We start from the raw sequence: 20,584 nt of genomic DNA, 5'->3' as shown, positions 1-20,584 counted from the left end.
TTTTGATTAAAAACTAGTGTCACTTTGGACAAAGAACATTTTAATTTAATACATCTTAGCGTCCTTTCATATTGTTTATGATAATACATTCCTTATTAGAAAATGTAATGTTAAGGATCTATGTACATTTTATTATTTTATAAATTTAATTCTTAACTGAATTTATTTTTATACAAAAGGATTTAATCAAGATAATGTCTTAGTAAAAAAACTATTTAAATTTCATTAACATAAAATTTTGAAACGATAATACATTTTTAAAGACTGATTTTCTTACATTGTAATATCTCTGCTGATATAAAAACTTTAAATCAAACATGTTTACCTTTGTATTATTATAATGGATACAACTGAATTTAAAAAAAAGGGTTGATCATACCAATTCGATCGTTAGACCACAATCTTCGGTAGACTGAGACCGGTTTTGTCCTCATTAGGACTCATCAGTCAGTCACAACCGAGAAAGTCTACCGATGCTTGTGGTCTGATGATCGAATTGGTATGATCAACCCTTTTGTTAAACTTGAGCTTGTCTCACGGCATACGAAATTTAAGGTTTCTGCAAACTTTCGCTGATGTTTTTGTTGACTTAAATTTTTAATGTTCCTTATCGGATTGAGCCTAAAGCTAGCAGATTAAAATTGAGCAAGTAAGCTTGATATAGTACTTACTTATAGCAGTACTTATCAAACAGCTTTTTCAATTTAAATTTGTAAATCTTTAACTTATACAATAGATTTTTTACAAAGTTATATTTTATGTATCGTTATTTTATTTAAGCTTGTAAATAAATTATTTAAGAATAATAATATCAATTAGCAACACACAAGGAGAGAATTATATTTTTAATGTTTACTGGGTGAAGTATAATAAAAAATCATCATAAAACAAAATTTCGTTTGTTATTTATCAGCAAATTTGATTTTTCTTCCGATCCGTTTTGGTTAGTTTTTTTCTCGTAATCAGGCGACTTGTCGTTTTCAACACAAATTTGCTCCTTTATGACGTCAAATTTACTTTTTCTTTTTTCTATGACGTCATCGCTCCGGTTCGAAGCTTTAGGCTCTGAGCTGTAAACGTTTTTTGAAATGTAAATTTAAATTCAAAAACTAAAGTTAGTCTAATTTCTATCAAAAAACAGCGTTTTTAATATCATTTTTGCTTAGGTCTGCAGCTTTACAAAAGTAGAGTTCTACTTATAACTTTTACTAGTTATGAGTAGACTAAGAGAAGCTTTCTGTATACTATACTCTTTATTCAAACTGTATTTTTTCTGCATTTAGGCAGAGTATATGGAAAATCAACTTGTTTAATATAGAAATGGGGAACTTTTCCCAGTCGTCGGTCGGACTTGTAAACAAATAGTTTTTCGGGTCGCGTTTTATCCAAAAAAAAAAAAAAGCTTTATAAAGTTATTTAAAAGCTAAGTTGTAAGAGAATTTGAACATTCAATAATCACTAGAATTTACTGAAGATGAATAAAGTAACACATCTAAAAACAATTGTCATGAAAAAATACAAGCTATTCATTTTGCGCAAGTTATTTACAATTAAAAACTATATAGCGGGCCGTACGTCGCCACTTAATTCAGTATTTTTATGGTTCCTGATAGAATATTTGTTAAATTTAATTTATTTGTTTAATATGTAATCTACAATTTAGATTAAAAACTTTAGGATTAAGTAGAAACTGTTTCAATTAAAAAAAAAAGTATATAAGAAAAGTTTTGTTTGAGCTAAATAACTAAAAACCTAACACATAGTTTGAGTAAAACAACTTAAGACTTTCAGCCGGCAAACACAACCAACCTTGCGCCCTCGGTGGTGAGTTTGGACGCTTGCGACCCGGGGTCGAGGGACGACCCGCAACTTTGCTGGTCGCTGCCCCGCTTGTTGCTCGTGTAGTGGTCCTTGACCAGGTCCCACAGCAGCATGGGCGTCTTTTCAACTTTTTCCTCCGTCGACTTCACCGTGTCCCGCCGCCGCACTTTCAAGTTGGAGAATCGCTGTGAGTGTTGCCGGTTTTAATTATCTTTTTAACTTTATATGCAACATAAACATGAAACCTTATTTATGATTAAAGATAGAGTGTATTGTGAATGATATAAAAACTAATGTCGGAGAAGTTGTCCAAAATAAATTTATAAAATTTTGGTAAACTTGTAGTTTATTCTCTTGTACAACTATATTAAATGATTTATTTAAATGATCAATAATCAGTAGTTTTTTATAAAGAAAAATCTGAGTTTAATTTAAGCTTATTCGATAATTTTTGTTATTTATTATTAGCCATATGGTATAAGTTATTACAAACAAGTTTTTACGATGTGTTCATAAAGTATAAAAAAATGTTTTACATTAATTTTTATTAGATTTCTTTGTTGCATCTTTATGCGATCCTATAACAGTTAGATTGTTCTAGCAGCGGTGTATTGATTTTAACTTAAATTAAAAATAGTGTAGATTATATATACATATAAAGAAGGAAATTTATAACAAGAAAAACATCGAAATAACTATTTTATTGCAAGCCAATCATATCAATTTAGGATTTTGTTAATTTTAGTAACCCAGATTTAAACTCAAAATTAATTGAAAAGATAAAATACTTACATCAAACCTTGAAAAAATTTCCGAGTGGGGGCAGACGTCATCGAAATCCTGGTTCATCAGATCTTCAGGTTCAAGTTTACAGTCATCTCTGTTCACATTTTATTACATTTTACTTGCGACATGAAAGCACTAGATTTTAAAGTTTAAACTTTTCAGTAATACGCACAAACCTGTTTAAATAAGTACATGAATTACTTGCAATAGATTAATTACAACTAAATACCATCAATCCTCGAACTGATAAAACTAGTTAACTTTAGATAACAAAGTATATTTTGGTATAGATGCTATTCAAAAATTTACAAAAGTTTTTTATCAAGTAGTTATACTACAATTTTAAAACAAGATGGTTTAAATATAAGTAATCTTTAACACATTTCGCTTTTTATTATTTTTTAATGTTTACTTCAACAGATTTCGCCTCGAGAACATAAAGTAAACATACGGTGCTTAAATAACGATAAGAGGTAACGTTTTACATAGAATTAACAAATTTTACTGAAACCAAAGCCAGTTTTGTATTGATCATTACAAACCGTACGTGCTGTCAAGATAAAGGTTGAAAAGCATGTGGTTGTTTAGAAAAATCTATTGGCGTGTACATATTTAAACACTTTGAAATTTAAGCTTTTAAACTGTCATTACATAATCGAAAATAGTAATACTTACACAAATACTTAGTTATACTATTGAGATGAGATACAGTTTTCAAGAATAATCGAGTTACAATAAACCTAAGAACAGTAGTTATTATAAAAAGCTTAATTGTCTTAAGTATTTTAATAACAAACTTGTCCTGGTTGTAGAGGTAGTTGAAATTGGAAACAATAACGGGCACCGGGAAAGAGATGGACAGAATTCCCATGATGGCACAGCATGCCCCTGTTATTTTGCCCCAAAGTGTAGTAGGACAAATGTCACCGTAACTGTAGAAGTTGTTTATTTAATACTAGTTGTTGTTTTTTAATACTTTTTTTTATAATTAAAAGCGTTTTTGCTTGTATATTTATTTTAACAGTAGAATAGAAACTATCGCTAGTTTGAAAGAGTAATTTAAAAAAGTTTTGTTCAAAATTAAGTTGAGTAAAAGTTACAGCCAATTTAAAATGTAATGCTACTTGTTCAACATATGTTTAAATTTGTTGTAGCTTTTAAAGTTAATCTGAACAAAAAGTTAGCAACCCACCCTACAGTTGTCATGGTGATAAGAGCCCACCAAAATGACTCAGGGATGCTTGTAAATTTGGTTTGCTTTTCATCGTGTTCTACAAAGTATCCAATGCTCGAAAAAAATATGGCCAAAACTACCTAACAATTTTTTTTTGTATATATTTAGCAAATAATTCGTGTTTGAATTTAAAAAGTATGTCCAATATAATTTGAGAAAATTTAAAATAAAAGGTATAACTTTATAAAGAAAGTAATATTTCTATTTTTTTTAAGTATAAACATAAGGTCTGGATTAGTACAGCATGTTTTTTTTGTGCTATGTTGACCATTGTTTCGATTTAAACAAGCATAATATAAGGTATCGATTGAAAACTTGTATGTTAATTTATTTTTTTTCTGTTCGATATCTACAATGAGTCACAGTTGGATCACCGCTCAAAAAACTTTAAATTTAATTTTTTTTTACGTCCCAATACAAGATAAAAAAAATTAAGTTTTAAACTTGTTTTATAAAATTGTAACTTGACTTCAACGTAAAAATACTAATCTAAACTAAGTTTAATTGAACACTCTTTTTAAAAGTGATAACGCTTCATCTTAAAAAATAAACTTAATCTAATTTAGTTTGATATAGTTAAACTAAAAAACATTTAGTTAAACCGCAAAAATATCTGAAGCTAAACACTACTAAAAAAAGTAAATATGTGTAAATATTTAAAACACTTCTATATACGTGTTAAAAAAAGTTTTACTGTTTTAAAATTAAAACAAAGAAAGTATTTCTAAACTTTATACTGAAAAAAATCCATTATAATTTACTTTTTTACTTTTTTAGCTTAAGTTATCTGAAAAGATAAACGAGTTAAATTTGATCTTTAAGCTAAATAAATATCAAGGTAATTGAACCTGAAAGCAGACCAGAAGAAATAAAACTCGAGTGCTTCTGACTAAAGTCAATCCCAATATTCTAAATCCTCGTGAATATCTTGATAATTTCAATATTCTCAGCATTCTTACTAAGCGGATTGTTCTGTAAATATAAACGGAATAAAACGACTAAAAAGGAATTTAAAAGCATTACGTTTTGAAAATTAAATGAATAATATGTGGCGTTATTGTACGATTTGTCTTAATTTAAAACAAAAACGTCTAAAATTGTTTGTGAAGCTTTTTGTATGAGTTATAAAAATATTGAACTTAAGTTTTTTTAAATATTTATGAAACATACCTTCTTTATGATGAAAAACGTAGACAATTAGTTTAAAAAAAATAATTTTTGTAATACAATATTGATCGAAAACCTTAAGTTTGAACACAAAAACTAATTCTATCAAAGCACTAGTAAAGTTTCACTTTTAGCTCATCTTAAAGTTTATATTTCCTTGTTTATTAACTTAGAAAAAGAACGGAGTTCAATGAATTTTTAATGGAAAAAATACAGACATGTACTTGTATGAGAAATTGTTTTTCAAACTCCATTTCAATAAATAATAAATTAACTGTTGGCGCTTTATTAGTAAACACTTGCTTTTTCGAAAACGCAAATAGGCTGAAGGGAAAAACTAATAAATTCACGACGGAAATTCATTCAAGAGGCTTCGCTCAAAAAATTGGAGTTTAATTAAAAGTAACAAGCGACGGTAATTTATGAAATTACTCTGTTATTTATTTATGAAGGAAAAAAACTAAGCCGACACTCAAAAAAAAAACTATTAGTGTCAAAAGTTTTAAGTTTCCTTTTTTTTTCTACTTTTACGCAACTAAAACAAAACAGCAAGCAAAACACAGATGTATAAATTTATTGAAAATATTTACAAAAAACACAAGTTTATGCTTTTTTAACTTATAAAAAGCACAATTTTTTATTTTTATCCTCATATTTAACTTTTAAAGCAGTATAAATGAAACTTATTTAATAAAAGATAGAGTTGTAACTGAAGTAAAAGATATTCTCAAAAAAATTGTCAAAAATAAAGTAATAAAAACTCTTATGCATTCTTACTTTATGCTGTTTTACAGTTATATCAATTAATTAGTTGAAATAATGTTTGATGCGTAACAACGTTTTAGTTTTAAAAAATTGTATAATAAAAAGTTGCCTGCCGCGTAAGTTCGCGTGTTTAACCAAAGTCAAAAGTGCAAAGATATACATTTTAAACCAGAGTTTAAACCAATTCTCTATAGATACGTTTGTCGTTTATTACGTGTTTATAATTAATACAAACCTAGGACCGAAAATTGCTTTTGTAATTTACAAAGGTGTTTTATTACTTGTAACAATAAATAAATTAAAAAGAATTTAAATGATTTTTAAACAAACATTAGGCCAGTATAAAAAGTTTCGAGAATTTAAACAGCTATATTTTAGATAACAACTTTGATCTTTTGTAACTTTACTTAAGATATGATGAAAATTGAAAAAAAGAAGTTTTAGAATTATATGTTGAACCCAAGACTTTTTTTAATGTTAAATTACACGTCAGACAACTGTTTATCTTTTGTAGTACTAAATAACTTTTGTGTTTATAACAAATTGCCAAAAAAAAAAAATACCTTAAAATAGTAGCAGTTTGTGGTTTGAGGCTGCTTTCAACTGCTATAGTGGTAATGATGAATGTAATAAAATAAGGCAGAATAGCTAGTACGTCTATTATGTTTAGAAAGTTCTGTAAAAATGTACTTTGAATTAATGAGTTATTTTAATTTAAAAACTTTGTAAAAACATAGGTTAGCTGGTGCGTATACTGTGCTTAAAACGCTTGTATTTAGCTATTTCCTTAAATTTTCACAAAATAGTTCTTATGAGTTTAGTATGTATGAGCTATTTACTGTTTCAGATGAAAAATATTTTATGACATTTATCTTATAATAAAATTTACAACAGTTTTCTTTTAATTATAACTCGTTTTCAACAAACTTTTTAAACAACACTGACTCAAACTTTTTTAAATTTTAAAAGTAAGCAAAATGTTGAAGATATATTGTTTTTGGTTCTATAGGATTTTGATTAAAGTTTTTATTTAACAAAAAACAAGTAAAGATCAAAAGCTAAGTAACTGAAACAAAACTAAAAACTTGACACTTTTTTGATTTTTTACTGTTATTTTACAAAAAAAATTTGTCTCGCATACTTACTACTGTACAACCGATGTGGTTATTTAGCAAAAACTTTGTACAGAAAACCAACCATGAAAAACCTCTTTCTTTTCGGCGAACAGTAGAACCTGAGACCGATTTCAATGAGAAACCAGACTATGCATGAAGTCTCAATGATGAATATTATTCCTGCGGGTAGATGCATATGAGACTCCAGTATATACCAGTAGTACCTAAATTGTTAGTTACATTTAAAACTTTAATTCAAAACCTGAAACAGAGAGTTGCTATAAAAAAGTTATGTTTTTAAACTAACCGATTATATTTCGGTTTTTTAATTAACTAAAATATAATTAAGAGTTCGTAGTAGTTTAAATTTACTAGTAGATAATAAATGATACTTATATTTCTTACAACAGCTTAATAATTCTATTTTAACTAGAATTATGTAGTGTATAAATACTCTAGTACAAAAAACATACATACAAGTCTTAACGAAATGTGTAAAACAAAAGATTTAACATCTTCTTATAACTTACCTTGATCTTTTTGTCTTCGTTTTGCTTAAATGCACGCAAGTTTCATTTATCTGTTAAAAAGTTTTTTTTTTCCTTTAAAAGTAATATAAACTATAGTTTTAATTATTTATTTTTGTGTTAGTAAGATTATTTTGTAACTTTGTTCTCAAAAATTATTTCAATTAAGTTTTTAATACAAATGGTTTATTTTTTTGAACATCTTTACAAGTAGCAACACATTCTATTACTTTAAACTAAATAGTTTCTAATAATAATTTAAAACAACTTTTATCAGAAAAAAAGAATCTCAGCCAAAAAAAAAATATCTTTGTACTTTATTTGAAAAGTCATAAAATTCGAGCAGATTTTGTAGAAGAAAGAAAATAATTAAAACTTTTAACTTAATTGACTTTTAACTAAAAAGTGAAAACAACCTATTTTTTATATAAGAAATACGTTATGCATATCAATTAAGTTTTGTATATCATAAGTTATACCTTTTTTTTTATTTTAATTTGTGCATTAAAAAGAATTCACTATCTGAACGGCATACGTTAACACAAATCATTGCTAATGAAAACTACACACACTAAAACAATTTTCTAAGTAGTTATGGTAAATAAAAAACTTTCAATGAAAAATATTCTAACATTATCAAGGTTTTGCAGGTAAGTGTACCGAAGCGCCGCATCCGCACTCGACGAGTTTTTCTCCTGATGTCTGAGGTGATGCGGTTTCTCCCCACCTTCAGCTCTCTTCTTCGTCTTGTTGCCGAGCAGCTCGATGACGTAGTCGATGCTCTCGTCGCCAAGGTGGATGCCGCACCTCGTCGTCAGGTACCGGTCCGCGTTGCTGAGGTGCGTGTCGTCCGCGCACAGCTTCAACTTCGTCATCGAGTCGGCGATGAAGTCGCGCTCCGAGTAGGACTTGTTGGCCAATAGGAAGGCGGGAAACTTGGTGTTGTTGAGGTGGACGAGGCAGGCGTTCATGGCGGGCTGCAGGATTTCGGCGAACTTGTCGTCGAGCGACTTGAACGCGTCCAGCGTCTCCATGCAGAAGACGACGACAGATATTGTTATGATGGCGGCCGACATCAACGTGATTATGCGCGCCTCCCACGAGCTGTCGTGGTCCTCGAATATCCGCCATATTATCCGCTTTATCTCGGTTTCCGGCATCAGCTTGACCTTCTTTTCGAGGAAGATACCCTCGAGCTTGAGGAACTCGCTGATGGCGTCTCGTCCGAACCTGTAAAATCTCACTTCGTTCAGGAAAATGTCAAGGGGAACGTCGTCCGGTCGGATCAGCTTGCCTCCCTGGCTGTAATGCATATCAGAATTTGTAAGTAAGCAATCAAAAAAGGTAAAGCATAAAACTTTTAAGGAAAATAAATTTCTATTTTAACAAAATAATTATGACTAGACTAATAAAAAAATATTTAGTGTTAATAAAATAAAGTTTTGTTCAGCTCTACCAGTAATGTTAATAGAACAAATGGTTGATATCACAAATAGTGTAGTTTACTCATAAAATTTTTATAACTTTTGTTTTGTTAATTATGTTTTATAAGTCTAAGAGTACGTTTTTTGTATTTATTGATCTGTGATCTATTTTTTCAAGATTCATAAAAATGTTAACGCACCTCAAGCCCATGTAGTAGTTGTGAACGGCTTCGAACGACTTCTGGTGCCTGTCGAAAAAAATCTCCTTCTCGTACGGATCCCAGTACACCTCCCTTCTCTTCGCGTCGCCCAACAGCGTCTCCGGGTGCTCGTTCAACCTTCTCAGGTCGATCTCGTACTTCTTCCCGCTCACGTTGACCACCAGCAGGTGGCGCTGCGGGATTATCGGCGGGAAGTTGGAGGAGTGACACTTCTCCTCCCGCTCGTGCCAGCTGTTGAACGTCCTGCGGTACGTCTCGATGTTTTTGGGCGTCGCAGCCGGACTCCTCGGGATCCGGTTCTCGGTTTTCGACGTCAAGCTGAGAGGTTTGCACTTTTAACTTTCAGAATTCAATTTTTAAGTATTATCAAATGAATTTTTTATCCAGTTACTTGTGATCAACGAAATAATTTACCGTTTCTACATATAAACACTATTTTTTGCAACAATAAGTTATTTCATAAGACTTCAAGTTCGAAGATCTAGTTTAATATTTGAGGGTCAGCTTAATTTATAACTTTATCATGTTAGTATTTTTATATCCATAAAGTAGCTTGATAATTAAAGTATTAAACTTTTTTAATTTTTATTTTCCTAAAGTTTTCACTAACTTGCATCTGATGACACAGAGATTAGCTAAGAATTATTCAAGTTGTTATATGATTCTTATTTTTAAGGCCTTGATAAACATAAAAGTTTTATCTTACTAGTTTAAATGTTTTTAGTGAATATATAATTGTATTACTTACTATTGACAAAGTGTCAAATAAAGTTATTAACAAATATAAGATGTAAAAAATGCTGTAATTTTATATTTTCATACACTGCTTACTAACAACTGTAAATTATAATTACTAAATTTATCTTTGAACTTTAACAAGTGACTAGAATATAAAAAAGGGGCTCTATATAAAAATTAACAAAATCTATACTGATTTAAAACTTTTTAACTAACAAAAAATAAAGCATTCTGTTTTTATTTATAAGAAAAACCAATATTTATCATGATTAAGCATCAAGACAACTTTAAAAAAGTATTGCTTATCTCACTTGATGCCAAGCAGCTTGTCACTTTCTTGCTCCTTGTTCTTGTCAGACAGATCGGATGTAGACGAGGTTGCTATGGAGTTTGTGGGGCTTGACGATGGATAAGTAGATGAATGGGAGGTCCATCTTCGCACTCCGTTGTCAGGTAACTTTTTGTTGCCTAGTTTCTGTTTTAAGTATTTCAAAAAATAATTCCTTTTTTAAGGTTTACCATGTATTTATACCAACTGTTTCTTTAAACGCTTTGATTTCAAACAAAGTTTGAGTTGTTTACCAAGTTTCAGCTAGTTAATACACTGATAGTAGTAGAGTATGATTAGTAAACACATTTCAAGATATAAAAAGTAAAGTATTAAATGTCTAGAGTAAACTACTAATTCTGTTACAAGTGGTAAAAAATAAAAGAATAGCCGTTTAAAGTAACAAAATGTTCATGCAAACACCTTAGTAAACATCAGGTTAATGATATAATCAGTTATATACTTTAAATTTAACTTATAATTTAATTTGTTTAGTTTAATCAATAACAAAAATATAAAGCAAAATGTTGATATATCAAAAAATTAATTTGCTAAAAAATTAAAATACTAACAAACAATTTATTATTTAATTTATTAAATAGCGGTTTACTAAACCGGTAACTATTGAAGTCAGTAATAAATCATTTATGTATTTATAATCTTCACTTGCATTGATTTATCTTCTAAATCTGTTTTAGCCCAGTAAAATAAAGATTTTAAAATATAATACGAAAAATATAAGTATTAAATTCTGTTTACATTTTAAAATTTAAGTTAAGGTTAATATCTAAACTTACTTCACTTTATTAGTTGAAAAATGATTGAATACCCTGTAAATGTTGTTTTATGTGTTTATCATGTGTCGTTAACAATAAAGTTCATGCCATATGCTTTTTTAGTAATTTTGTATATAAAGAAAAAATAACATAAGGTTTTACTTTCTTGTAGCTACAATTTATAGCTGTTTGTTTTAATTAGTAAAATTATAGATTTTTTCCAAATTATTTTATATTATATTCAGGTTTAACAAGTAATTAAATTATTTATATTAAGTCAAGAAGAAAAGCAACTAATTGATTATCGTATGGTAAGTGATAAATTTTGAGTTTTATTAATTCAATCGATTTACTTGTTACCTAAAGCTAAAAACTTTATCAATGTTTGTTTTTTAACACTTATATTTTTTTTGTTTAATAATTTATTAAAATGTACAACAGAATGTTTAAACTAAAAACTTAAACGAACATAAGGTGATCTCAGTCTTTTATGAACTGGATGACGTCCACTCGTATTCTTTATGACGTCATCATCATCTGAACTTCGCCACAGGAGATCGTTGTTTTTTAGTACTACAGGGGATTTCCGCTTTTCAAAACTTTTATTAGGAAATCTCAAGTCTTGGTAGTTGGCGCTAAGCCTAAATTGAAACGTAATTGATTAGAAAGCTTGTAATTTTTGCTAAATGACCATTAATAACTTAATGTATATAAAATGCAAATAAAAATACACTTTTTGAGTACTGCATTTAAAATTTTTCATTTTCTTATTGAACACTTAAAGTAGTATAACTTTTTGTGAAATTATAAATTTAAACAAAGATACTGTACATACTTAAGTAGATCGAAAAAAAAAACCTGTGCTGTAGACTAGAAGTTTTAGACTTTGGAGAATTCTTTTCGTTATCTGTGGTGGTCGATGACGTCATCATTCCGCCAACGTCGTCATTCCTCGATGATGTCACTCTTTCGCAGCTACTTCCGATTGAGGATGAGGCGAGTGATGACGATGACGTCACTACAGCGAGTTGAGGGTTCAGTGGTTGCGACTTGCTCAGGGTAATTTCCGATTTCTTGTTCTCTTTCTCCTCAGCGGGGTTTTCCTGGAAAGATCCGTAGATTGAGCTGCTGTCGTTCATTTGCAAGTTTCTGTTCATCTCTTTTTGTCGTTTTATTTTTTGTTTTTTGCAGTCTTTTTATTGTTTCATTTAGTTTTAAATATAGATTTTAATTTTTTTTCTATAAAAAAAACAAATTAAAAATACACTTTTTCTCAAGTTTGTTTTTTTCTAATTTCTTAAAAACAATGAACATTTGATTGGCATTTATAAAAGTCTTACATATACGCTTAAAACTTGCTTAGAAAAAAATAACAGTAAACTAAATAAATTGTTACACTTTTAATGCTTAAATCAACATTAAGTTTTTGTTTTTTTATTAAAAAACCGTTAGTAATCAAACTGCAAATTTGTTCAATCCTGTTATTTAATTAACTCGTAGTTTGAATTTTTTTTGGTGTTTTTTATTTTTTTTTTACATTTTTTTTTACATTTTTTTCAGAAAACTAACTTAAGTTACTGAAAAATAACATAAAGGTTACTAAATTACATGCACTTTACGACTGCTGATTGCGTAGCCTTAATACTTTGAAAAAATTATAATCTGGCAAATAAAACAATAAACGCGTGTAGCGAACAATTAGAAGTCAATTTTACTATGATAAGGTCTTGACCATTCAATAATAAAGTTAACACAGCTTTTCAAGTTTATTAGCCTGGTGCCAGCATGGCTCATTTATAAAATAAAATTGTTGGAAACAATTCAAAAGCTCATTATAAAACAAATCTAATAGTATTTTAAGTTTTCTCTGAACGCCATTGCGCTAAACTTGTTCGATTTTAAAGAACAAGTAACAAATAATATTATTTTATTTGTTTAAAGCTCAAAAAATTTGAAAAAAATGTATCGACTTTTGTCAAGTAATACTTAGTTCAATAAGACCACAAACAATAATTTTTTACATGTTTAAAATATAAACTAAGTTTATTACGAGCATTTATTTTTAAAACCTATATAAAAAAAAAATTACATCTTGAAAGAACTTTATTGTTAAAATATTTTAGTTAATGTTATTGTTTTCATGAAATCTTAATTAACTTAAATTGTATTTTTAGAGGACTATTTCAAGTTCGTTTTATATGTTTCATTATTTTAGAGTTTTATGTGAAGTTGTAAGATTTAATACACATTACTAATGTATTATAATGTTTTGTTCATACTTACGCTTACTTATGATTTTTTTTTTCTAAAATAGGGTTTAACTATGAACTAAACTGACTATTGTATAAAAACTACTGCTATTTAAATTTAAAATTATTAACAAATTTATACGTTTATGCTATGAAGAGAACAGTAGAATTAGTTTTTACTACTGACGACAATATAAAATAGTGGATATTGTAACAATTAAACTTAATGTTACGATATACTTTACGAAAAGTCAAAATACAGAAAAAATAACTTAACAACACTTGATATAGCTAAAAGCAATATTTACAAAAACTGTCTGCAATAAAAAAAGCATTTATACTTGATATTCATATTGCGTTCTAGCTTTCATACCCAGTAAAATGTGTTTGAAACAAAAAAGCAACAATGATACAACACATGCATATATATATATATGCAGGAATTCGTTCAAACTAAAAGCTTTTCGTTCAAGAGTACGAACTTTCACTGTGAAATCAGGTAACATAACTTTCTCAATGCACTGCGCGCTTGTTTTTGTTCAGATTCTCGTGTTGCCTGTATATTGCAAGGGTACAAGACTTTTTGAATTTTAATGCATTGTTTTCCTCAACATCGGTGTATCGCTTCTGCCGTTCGTATGGATTTTTGCGCTGCTATTGCCACGTGCGCTATACTGCCTGCTCCCAAACACAAATTAAATCACAGCAGAGTTAATTGAAGTTAACTGTTTAATTAGTCGGGTTTAATCTAAGCACAACTCTAGGTATATAAATAAATTCACTTTCTCACTATGTGAGCCCTGTGAGCGTGTTTATGATGATGTGCGTTGAAATTGAAATCGGTTTGAATGTAGCAAAAAGCTAAAAACTCGGCTGTTTTCAGGCGTGTAATTAATCACAAATTACTTTAAACTAAACAGCTTTGTTTGATAATTGCACTTTATTTCGGTTTAAAAGTTTGAACTGAATTACGTCACACTTTCGGTTATTTAACAAACATACTAAATATTCTTTCAGCTGTACACATCTATCTAATATAGTGTTCATCAGTAGGTAGAACTTAAGATATATACTTTTTAAGTTAAACTAAATATGTTTATCTTCTAAGATGTCTTCTAACTTTTAGGAAAAACATTACTTTTATAAGTCTTAATAAAATGTTCGCCAGTAAATTTTTTAATTTTTGAGTCAAAACACTTTTATAATAAAAAATTAACTTTAATATTTATTTTGATCATTACTAACCAGTATTTTGAAAAAAATATAACCGTATAAATATATTGGGTAAAAAACTATAGAGTTTAATTAAAGTGCTGTATGTTCTTAAATACTTTAATTTTAACATTACTTTTGACTTTATAAAATTATCAGTTGTGAGAAATTTGATAGAAAATATAATGTATTGATTTAACTTACATAACCAAGCAGTTTCACAAAAGACATAATTTTTTCGACCTGAAACAAAGTTTAAAAACACACAGATACCGTTCATGTATATGAATAATTAATACAAACAGAGTAAGTTGATGAACTTTATAAAAACTCATATAAGAAAGTAATCTGGAACACAAGCAAGGGAAGTAGTTTATTGTGGTGAAAACAAAACCGTACCAGTGTGTTACTGCACGATGAAAGTACATCAGCGCAAAAGAGTGCTTGAAGTTGCATAAGTTTTCATAAAGGTGATAATTAAATGACATGTGTATTATGTTTTAATAAAACCGGTGAAAGCCTTCTGTTTGCAGCAGCTAATCGTTCGGTAATTGTTTAAGCTTTCAATAGTCACAGAAGTTTGTTCGAAAAAGTACAAAAGGAAATGTGCGTCTTACCGACGACAAAAACATTGACTATTTTTAGATCGTGATCAATTTTTCAATAATTTTTTTCTTCATACAGACTATTTTTGATAGTCTTAATACTTTAATACGCTGTAAATTTAGTGGTTAATTAACAAGAACTATTAAAAGCTACAAATTGCTAGTTATGATCAAACGTCTTGCAGTAACTTTAACCAAATGTTTACCGTGCTTACAAATAAATATCATACCTAGTTGCATTTACCTCAAAAAAAACGCTTGTTTTAAAGTAAACTTTTTTAAGTCACTAAAATGCACAAAATCTACTTAACAAAACAACTTCGTTTTGTTATTTTTTATTTTTTACTATCTTTTTAAAGTTTACTGCAAACTGGCAAAAAAACTGAACTTGAACACCTTTCAAAAGGTAGCCAGCTAGAAAGAAAAAATCAGTTGTTCATATCTAAAACATTTAATAGCATATTCAGGTCACGTGGTCGAACGTCTTTGACGCAAGCTTAATTATCAAAGTAGCTTCGTTGTCATCTAATAGTTTGTTACCACAGTAACCCCGCGCCCTCCCGGGGTCAATTGCCTTGAAGTATAAGCCTGGCAATAGCTACTTAGCAAATGAAGATATTAGTATAAAGTACTAAAGCATGTACATCAAACTTTTACTTTGAAAAATCAAAAACAACATTGATGTACGAACTACTACATCAGTAACTTAAAACTGATTAACCTAGTTTTTCAAACCTCAAAATAAAGAAAATAAAATGTTTCTAAATGAAGAAAAATCTTAATAATATAAAAAACTCTTAAATTTTTTGTTATTGCTAACACCGAACCTATATCTTATCAAAAAAAACTTAAATAGATACCGGTGCTAGTTTTTTATTAGTCTTTTCTTGACTTATTTTTTTGTTTTAACTGAAAAAATTTTTAATTTTTAGAGCCCCTGAACCACGAAACAATTGCATAAAATAAACTTTATGTTTTGTTGGAAAAAGCTTTTGTTTTTAGTACGTAAACACTCTTACTTCTGCTGATGCTGCAAAATTTGATAACAGAGAAAGTTAATCCTCAAAAACATTTACTCAAACAAAATTTTCAATAAACCTTCTGCCACAATTGCTTTTCATTACGTTTCATTCTTCTGCACTCAGTGAAAAATCAATGGCCCTGCTCTCATCACACGCTTGTAGCCGAATCATAACTCCGCCGCTCAACATATGCCGACTCCAGTCTGCCTCGACATCTCGGCTATTAATCTGTTTCAGTCTAAATCCGCTACAATTCATCGTCGTGAACTTGAAGCGTGGGCAGCCGAACAAAGAGAAGGCTGAAATTAAATCAATTAGAGATAAGAGAGAGAGCGATTGATGTTAACGAGTCGAAATCAGCTCTCGTTTGCAGCTTTTCTTTCGCGCGAACCATGTAGCTATCAAGCATCTAAACGCTTTTTTTTTTTGTTTTGACGCTGCGCGCGCGAAAATAGGCAGCGCTTCAGGTTTGAAAACTGGCTGCGTGTTTTTTATCCTTGCTGGTCATAACTCAATGGTTTTCAAACATTTAGTTTTAATCTTTTGAACTTTTAGTTGAAATTTTGGTGCTTGTTTGTCCTTTAATCTCTGCGCCGCCTATTTTCTTTGAAAAATGCAACCATTTGTCACGGTGGCTTCGGGGTTGAAGCATTATGACGTCATAAGAGTACAACAGCGTAAACTCGCTATTTTCAGTCTGTTTGTTTTCAAGAGTTAATCTGGGCGAGAAAGCAGAGTCAACAAAGTTCAACTGCACATCGCGCAAAACTTGTAAACTGAAATACTTTTAACACAAAAGCGATGTTTAGTAAACAGCCAACTGCATTACCTACCACCTTACTTTCGTGCATTGGCGTGCAAAAATAATTGATTAGATTTTTTATGCAGTACTTTTTCGGCTTTTCATGTTTTATTTTTTCACTTCACCTAAGCTTTTGGCATATGCTCCTTTGTTATTGTTTCAATTTTGGGCCGTCACGGCATTTCCAAGACAAGATAATGTATGAATTGTGTTTATGATTTTAATCATTCAACTAATATGATGAAAAATGTAGTTTAAATTATTTTTCTTTTTTTTTTTCTTTACTTAATTTTAATAAGTTTTACTTTTAATTGATTAGCATAAACAAATAAAAATACTATCAAGAAAAGTAGTTATTAATGCAAAATTAAAAAAAAAAACTAGTTTTAGAGGGTACTTACAACAAGCTTTCAAAACGTTTAACTTTTCTAAAACTACTTATACTATGAACTTGCTAAAAGATTTCGTTTATAACTATTAAAAAAAAAAGATAAATAAAACAACTATTGTAGAAAATATAAACATACAAACTACTTTTAAAAAGTCTCCAAACTAAATTTGAAAAGTTTTAGACTCAGACTATCTAAATACTTTTAAAACAGTATAGATAATTTAATTTTATAAGGTAGGGGTCGAAATTTTTTAATATGCAACGGACTAATTTCACTAAAAAAAATGCTTGCGGGCCGCATTTTATAAAAAAGATACTTCAGTGGACAGCAGTTACTTCAAAAAAATATGACAATAAGTTGAAAGTACTTTTTAAAACCAAAAACTCGACTAAATAGCAAAATTATAACAACTAAACATTAAATCAAAAGCTTAGTTGTAACTTTATACCAAAAGCTCTTTTTTTTGTTTAAAAAAGTTAACTTTTAGCTGAAAAGTACATTGCGGGTCATATATTTTTAGATTTGTGTACCGCAGTTTGTTACAATGGAATTTTTTATCACTTATAAATGTTAAACTGTTCTTTTTTTAGTTTTTTTTAAGATTTTACTAAATATGCTTTTTTATCTAAAAAGTTTTATAACTATAAAGGTTTTGAAATCTATAAAAGTTTATAAAAAAGTTTACAAGTATTTACTGTATGTGTTTGTTTTTATTATATTTAATTAGTGTACTTAAATTACATCTAATTAGTTTTAAATTATAATAAAAAATACAGCTATGCTTTAATGCGCAGCGGATATAGTAAATTTGTTTTGAAGTAATTGTAAGTATTTTATATAACAAATACTTTATAATAAGTTTTATTCATTAATCAGAAACCTTTTTATTTCTATTTTATAAAATCAAGTAATAAGATGACTCCAATTCAATAAAATGAATATATACTAAGAGTTCAAAGAATAGTAAATAAATATGTTGTCTTAGTTGTAAACTTTTCACAGTTTTTCAAAACTTTTGGAACTTCGGACCTAAGCAAACAGCTTATAAAACTACAAATATTCGTTTAAGAAACTTGAAAGATAAAGCTAATTTGAACCTGTTTAAAGTAACGAACTTAAATATATCTGATAAAAATTTCCCTTAAGCACAAACTACCTAAGTAACTGTAAATTTTAAGAAGCATTTCGAAAGACAGTTCTTTACATGAAAAAGCTGTTCATGACAACATCTATGGCAGTAATGTTACCATGACAACAATGTTACCATGGCAGATCATCAAACTTCGGTTGTAACGCGATTAAAGCCAAGTTCTCCGTTATAATTAGATTTTGCATGTAACTAATACTTGCCAGCTTACTAAAGACACATCACTTACTACATATTTTGTGTTTTTTGTTGTCTGGTGCTTTAAAGCTACAGACGTTAAAGAAAAACTTATATCTTACTTTTTTTAACACTACAACGATAAATAGTTTTTTCAACAGTTAAAATATAACACCTAACTTAAAGTACTTTTCTAAAACGGTAAATTATTTAACGTATAAAAAGTAATATAAAACTTAGCTATTCATAAAACTAAATCAAAATTAAAATGTATATAAGCTTTATGAAAGTCATTTTTTAAACTTTATTAACAACTATGGAAACAAAAATATCTTATGACTTTAAATATTAGTGTTTAATTTTATAAAATGTTTTTTATTTACATTTAATTTTTAAACATTTACAAAATCAAAGAATAAAACAAGTATTTCTACTAACAAGTTTGTACACTATTGATGATTTTAATTTATCAAAGACGTCTCACGTAAAAAAAGACTTAGATAATTTGTTATAACTTGAATCTAGTTATTTAAGTCTTAAAATACGCACGAATGTATCAAATAACATACGTCAGTGAAACTAGTTGTTTTATGAAACTTCGTAAGCAGTCCTTTTAAAAACACAGCTATTTGTCTAAAACTTCTTGCTAAAAAAAACACAAACGTACACTTAATGCTTGGAAGAGGCGTATCAAACACTTCTAGCTCGCAGCAGAAATGAAGCGCCACTGAAGCTGCACGTCGATTTAACCCCGTCATCGTTTAATCTCCAGCACAACTTTGGCGGTTAATTAGCAACGTTCCAATGCGTCTCAACGTCACGTTGCACAGCTCGGCGCCCCTCGGCGAATTCCTGCGAAAACTGACGAGTTGGCCCGGCCATTGGACGGTGATCGGAAATGCGGGCCTCGAGAAGTCGCGTGCGAAAGAGAATTAACGGATTAACAAGACGTCTCTCGCTGAAAAGTTACAGCTCGCTGCTTGGCTCGCTTTCAACCGACAGCGTAATTTACTTCGGCACTTCTTCGCGCAAGCAATTACACACTTTTTTTCCAAAGTCCACTTTTGAAGTTTTTAACGTTTTCGCGAACAATACGAAGGTGTGAATAATTCATGTTGTGTTTTGGTGAGATACTGGAAAGTTTTAAACGGAGTATGTAGCTTTAAACCAAGCAGAAAGCATTTTAAAAATTCCTATAAAATGTTTTTAGGGTTGTAATAAGACTTCAAAATGACAAAGAAAAAAAATCTAGCTTTTCGAATAGTTGAAAATATAACGTGAACAAATAGTTTGTGTGATCTTCATTGATAGTTGAAAGTAATGTAACGGACACTTTTTCATAATGATCTACGTAAATCTTTTAAAGTTTGCTAAACGTAGTATAGTAAATTATGGTTACGTACTATTTTACTTTGGAAAACCAAAAATGCGTTTGTAATAAAGAACTTAAATTTTACATTCTTCAATATTCGGTTTAAGTAACTGATCTTAATGAATTTAAGGCACCTTTTTTATTTTATATATTAACCGAAAGTTTTTTAAACTATATAAAAGCGATAGTCAAAAAAAGTACGGTTATTTTGTGAAATTTCCTTTTATAAAAAGCTCTTACAATTTTTATGAGAAATTTTCTAAGAAAAAAATTATAAGAGTAATTTAAAATACGTAATCATTACTTTTTTAATTTTAAACCTTATTTCAAAAATAAACTGAAGCTGCTAAATTAAAAAACAAAAATTTCATCTTCTAATTTAATAGTTTGAATTTTGCATCTTATCGAACGTTCACAGCCAGCTTGTATAAAAATCTTTTAGATATATTGTAATTTATCCTGCAAAATTTTTAACCGACAACAGCATCTCCTATCGGAAAAACAAACTACTTCCTAAATATAATTAAAATTTTATTTTTTTATTAGGGAGTTCAAGTAAGTCAACCTTAAAACAACTACATAAAATAAAATTTTTGATTTTCTATAAGTTGATTTTTCTGTATCAGCAAAAAAAGGCAATTTTTGTTGCAAACATTTTTTTGATATTCATTATTACTATATTTTTTAAGCTTTTTAAGAAAATT

The 20,584-nt window shown here is 29.0% G+C and overlaps 1 protein-coding gene across 2 annotated transcripts; it reads right to left on the bottom strand.

The window, feature by feature from the left end:
- Window positions 1–830: 830 nt before the first annotated feature.
- On the bottom strand, window positions 831–12,135 carry LOC145837859 (potassium voltage-gated channel subfamily A member 6-like). 2 transcript variants are annotated; one of them, XM_082945323.1, is made up of 14 exons: window positions 11,761–12,135; window positions 11,372–11,543; window positions 10,110–10,273; window positions 9,040–9,378; window positions 8,048–8,717; window positions 7,419–7,468; window positions 6,971–7,112; window positions 6,337–6,449; window positions 4,690–4,813; window positions 3,800–3,921; window positions 3,405–3,539; window positions 2,614–2,701; window positions 1,810–2,006; window positions 831–1,070 (listed from the first exon to the last, which is right to left on the bottom strand). In XM_082945323.1, exons 1-14 carry the CDS (start codon window positions 12,057–12,059, stop codon window positions 881–883), a joined length of 2,805 nt encoding a protein of 934 aa, XP_082801449.1. In that variant the 5' UTR covers window positions 12,060–12,135; the 3' UTR covers window positions 831–880. The 2 variants fall into 2 exon arrangements, with proteins under 2 accessions (XP_082801449.1, XP_082801450.1); XM_082945324.1 differs by lacking the exons at window positions 831–1,070; window positions 1,810–2,006 and having other exon boundaries at window positions 2,660–2,783.
- Window positions 12,136–20,584: the final 8,449 nt, after the last annotated feature.

The sequence above is a fragment of the Thalia democratica genome, chromosome 6 (assembly GCF_965202585.1).
Source record: "Thalia democratica chromosome 6, ktThaDemo2.hap1.1, whole genome shotgun sequence".
Classification (NCBI taxonomy): Eukaryota; Metazoa; Chordata; class Thaliacea; order Salpida; family Salpidae; genus Thalia; species Thalia democratica.
Note: the sequence above shows the minus strand (reverse complement) of the source record. Positions and strands in the feature narration are given on the sequence as shown.

Coding starts and splice junctions, on each gene's coding strand:
- LOC145837859 (XM_082945323.1), bottom strand. CDS start 12,059: ATGAACAGAAACTTGCAAATGAACGACAGCAGCTCAATCTACGGATCT. Junction 3,540..3,799: donor ATCACCATGACAACTGTAGG/GTGGGTTGCTAA, acceptor CAACTTCTACAG/TTACGGTGACATTTGTCCTA. Junction 2,007..2,613: donor AAATTTTTTCAAGGTTTGAT/GTAAGTATTTTA, acceptor CAACACTCACAG/CGATTCTCCAACTTGAAAGT.